The sequence below is a fragment of the Melozone crissalis genome, unplaced genomic scaffold (genome assembly GCF_028551555.1).
Source record: "Melozone crissalis strain CALT ecotype California unplaced genomic scaffold, PUWL_Pcris_2 ptg000027l_1, whole genome shotgun sequence".
Taxonomy (NCBI): domain Eukaryota; kingdom Metazoa; phylum Chordata; class Aves; order Passeriformes; family Passerellidae; genus Melozone; species Melozone crissalis.
Window position 1 is genome coordinate 29,161,439 of NW_026535805.1, and position 3,342 is coordinate 29,164,780.

At 52.9% G+C, this 3,342-nt stretch overlaps 1 protein-coding gene across 1 annotated transcript; it reads left to right on the forward strand.

Moving 5' to 3' along the window:
* The first annotated feature begins 274 nt into the window (after positions 1-274).
* Positions 275-3,094, forward strand: PIGM (phosphatidylinositol glycan anchor biosynthesis class M). Its single transcript, XM_054280096.1, has one exon. The coding sequence runs from the start codon at positions 342-344 to the stop codon at positions 1,578-1,580; it is 1,239 nt and encodes a 412-aa protein (XP_054136071.1). The 5' UTR covers positions 275-341; the 3' UTR covers positions 1,581-3,094.
* The last annotated feature ends 248 nt before the right edge of the window (positions 3,095-3,342 follow it).

The following is a 3,342-nucleotide window of genomic DNA, read 5'->3' on the forward strand; positions in this document are numbered from 1 at the left end:
CCCGGACCCCGGTGCCGATGTCCTGCCAGGCTCTCAGCCCGCAGTACAGGCACGCTGCCCACCGCCTCCCACGGTCCCTCCCCACAGCGCCCCGGCCCAGCGGCGCCCCATGCCCGGTCCCGGCCCCTCTCCCCGCCGGGCCGGAGGGAGCGCGGGCCCGCCCCGCCCGGGCCCGGCTCGGCGCGCAGCGCGCAGGCGTGGGGCCGCCTCCTCCTCGCACACCGGCGGAAGCGGCAGCGAGCGCGGCCGCCCGCGCCCCGTCCGCGGAGACCGCCCGAGCCCCGTGTGTTCCCGCTCCCGCGTTCCCGGCTCCCGCTTTCCCCCCGCCCCACGCGGATCGGATGGCGGGGGTGGGCGCGGCCCTGCTCGTGGGGCTGCTGGCGAGGCTGGCGCTGGTGCTGTACGGGCTGCACCAGGACCGCACCATGCGGGTGCGCTACACCGACGTCGACTACCGGGTGTTCACGGACGCGGCGCGGCTGGTGACCGAGGGGCGCTCGCCCTACCGGCGGGCCACCTACCGCTACACGCCGCTCCTGGCCTGGCTGCTGACGCCTAACGTGCTCCTCACCGAGGCCTTCGGGAAGCTGCTCTTCGTGGCCGGGGACCTGGCGGCTGCCGTCGTCGCTTACCGGGCCCTGCGGCGCCGGGGGACCCCCGCCGGCCGCGCCTGTGGGTGCTGCGCCGCCGCCTGGCTCCTGAACCCGCTGCCCATGGCCGTGTCCAGCCGGGGCAACGCGGAGGCGCTGGTGGCGCTGCTGGTGCTCGCCACGCTCTACTGGGTGGAGGCGGGCAGCGTGGGCAAGGCCGCCGTGTGCTACGGGCTGGCCGTGCACATGAAAATCTATCCCGTGAGCTACGCGCTGCCCATAGCGCTCCGCCTGAGCGCCGCGCCGGGCCGCGGGGAGCTGCGGGACAGGGCGGCAAAGGGCACGGTCATGGCGCGCCTTTGGCACCTCTTGGTAACGATGTTGAACCGCGACGTGCTGCTCTTTGGAACAGTTGCCGGATCAGTGTTGGCCGCCTTGACTGTGGCATTTTATCACCTGTATGGCTGGGAGTTTTTGGAGCACGCCTACCTCTATCACCTGACTAGGAGGGATATCCGTCATAACTTCTCTCCGTATTTCTACATGTTGTACTTGACAGCAGAGAGCAAATGGAGTTTTGCCCTTGGGCTGGCAGCTTTCCTGCCCCAGCTGCTTTTGCTCCTGATTATTTCCATAGCGTTCTACAGAGACCTTGCCTTCAGTTGTTTCCTACACACCACTATTTTTGTGACTTTTAACAAAGTATGCACATCCCAGTACTTTGTCTGGTATCTCTGCCTTTTGCCCCTTGTAATGCCTAGTATTAAGATGTCCTGGCATAGGGCCTTGCTGCTTCTCTGTCTGTGGTTCATGGGACAAGGCCTGTGGCTTACTCCTGCCTTCTTTCTGGAGTTCAAAGGATATAACACTTACTTATTTATATGGATGGCAGGCTTGCTTTTCCTTTTAATTAACAGCCTCATAATTGTTCAGATTATTGCACATTATGAAAAAGAAACACAAGTCGCAAAAAAACTGAAGCAACGGTAATAAACTGCCCAAAATCCATAAACAGCCCTACTGTCCTTGGTAAGGCATCACATATCACCAGCACTTCATCTAACAAAAGTGTACATAAGTTGTACTAAAGCACATTGTGTGTCAATGTTACTGTTTCAGGCCGTGAGAGCAGTGATGGGCCTCAGTTACCCTGAGCAGCCCAGTCCTGCCCTGAGCAGTGTCAGCAGGGGTACCTGTCTCCTGTGTGGGTCCTGAAACTGCATTGCAACCTTCTCTCCAGCACTGTCTCCAGCTCTGTCCTCCTACTCCTGATTAGAATCCCTGGAAATACCCTGGACCAGTTCATCTCTGAAACATGTCTGGGGCTCTGGTGAATGGGCTCTGCCCATCTGCACTGACTGTCTTCACCTCCTGCTTCCAGATTCAGTGGGGCTGTGCCCTGCCCTTTGATTCCTGTGCTGGGGCCAGTCTCAGTTCCTGCTCATACTCCCTTATGGACTAGGCCTGGCACCTTTTTTCTCATTCTCAGTGTTAGTCTGATGAGGACCTTGGCCTTTACCTAGAATAACACAGGAGATAATAAAGGTGGAATTTGGTTATAAAATTGGAGTTTGACAGTTTTGTACATTCCTGTAGGTCAGGGGGGTGTTTGGCAAGGCAATCACTTAACATTTACAGCGGGGTTCATTTTATCTTTTGTTTCCATAGGAACATTTTAGCTATGCACTGTTTGTGTCCTGTACCTGCTCATTATGTCATTAACTCTTTGAGACTTTTAATTTATTTTAGATTTCAGATATTCCACTCTTTCACTTATTTTTGCATATTCTGTTCTGTTTGAATTTTTGAATAGATTTATTCCCCTTGCCATGGAGAAAGTTTTTCCCATATACCTGTCTTGGACCACAGAGATGTGTAAAGTTTATATATTTGTTTTTTCTGCCAGGCTCCAGAAAACAGGCCACTGCCTTACATTTCTGTTAATATATGGTTATTGTGGGTGTTAACAATAGCAAATGCCGAGTCAAAGTACACTTAGAATGGCACCTGTGTCCCAAAAGCACTAGAGTTTATGCCAAAACAGTAATTGGTAATGTTGTTTCTCAGTGGTTCTGTTTCTCTGCTATTAAAAAGAAATGAAAAAATGAAAGGATTTGAGGAAATTGAGCAGTTCCCAGAAGAAGAGGGAAGTTTTGAAATAGGAAGCTCTACAACTTGTCAAAACACATTTATTCCCATAGGAGACACAGGAAGATTTGGAATTGAGTGCCAGGTGATGATGAGAGGAGAGCAGAGCCATTTTGGAATCAATACTCTCTAGAACATCCCATAAGAGGTCTGATGTATACAGCTTTTGACAGAGACAGAAACTGACAATGTATTTTAGTAAAATGTACTTTAAATAGGCATATGCCAAATAGAAGAATTTTCACATTTGCCTCACCTTTTAGTTACACCCAATGCAAAAGTGAAACCCCTACTGTATAAAATAAAGTGGGCCTCAAGGCAAAATAGGAATTCAACCACTTGGTGGAATTCCTGGTGATGTCGCTGGGAAAGGGTGGATGGGCCGAGTGGATTTGCCAGGCTGCCTCTGATCCCTGGTGGTCTCCTGAGGCAGCCCTCTTCCTCAGCACCGCACTGACTTCCAGCTACTTCATGTGCAGGATTTCTTTTCCTGGTTGTAGTGCTGTCTTGTGAGATGGAATTACAGTATTTTAATCTGTGAATCTTGCCCATTGCTTCTCAGCCTCACTGAGTTTCATGGAACTGAGGTGGTTTCATGAAAGAG

What these genes read in the sequence shown, in the direction of transcription:
- PIGM (XM_054280096.1), top strand. Translation starts at nt 342, where the DNA reads ATGGCGGGGGTGGGCGCGGCCCTGCTCGTGGGGCTGCTGGCGAGGCTG.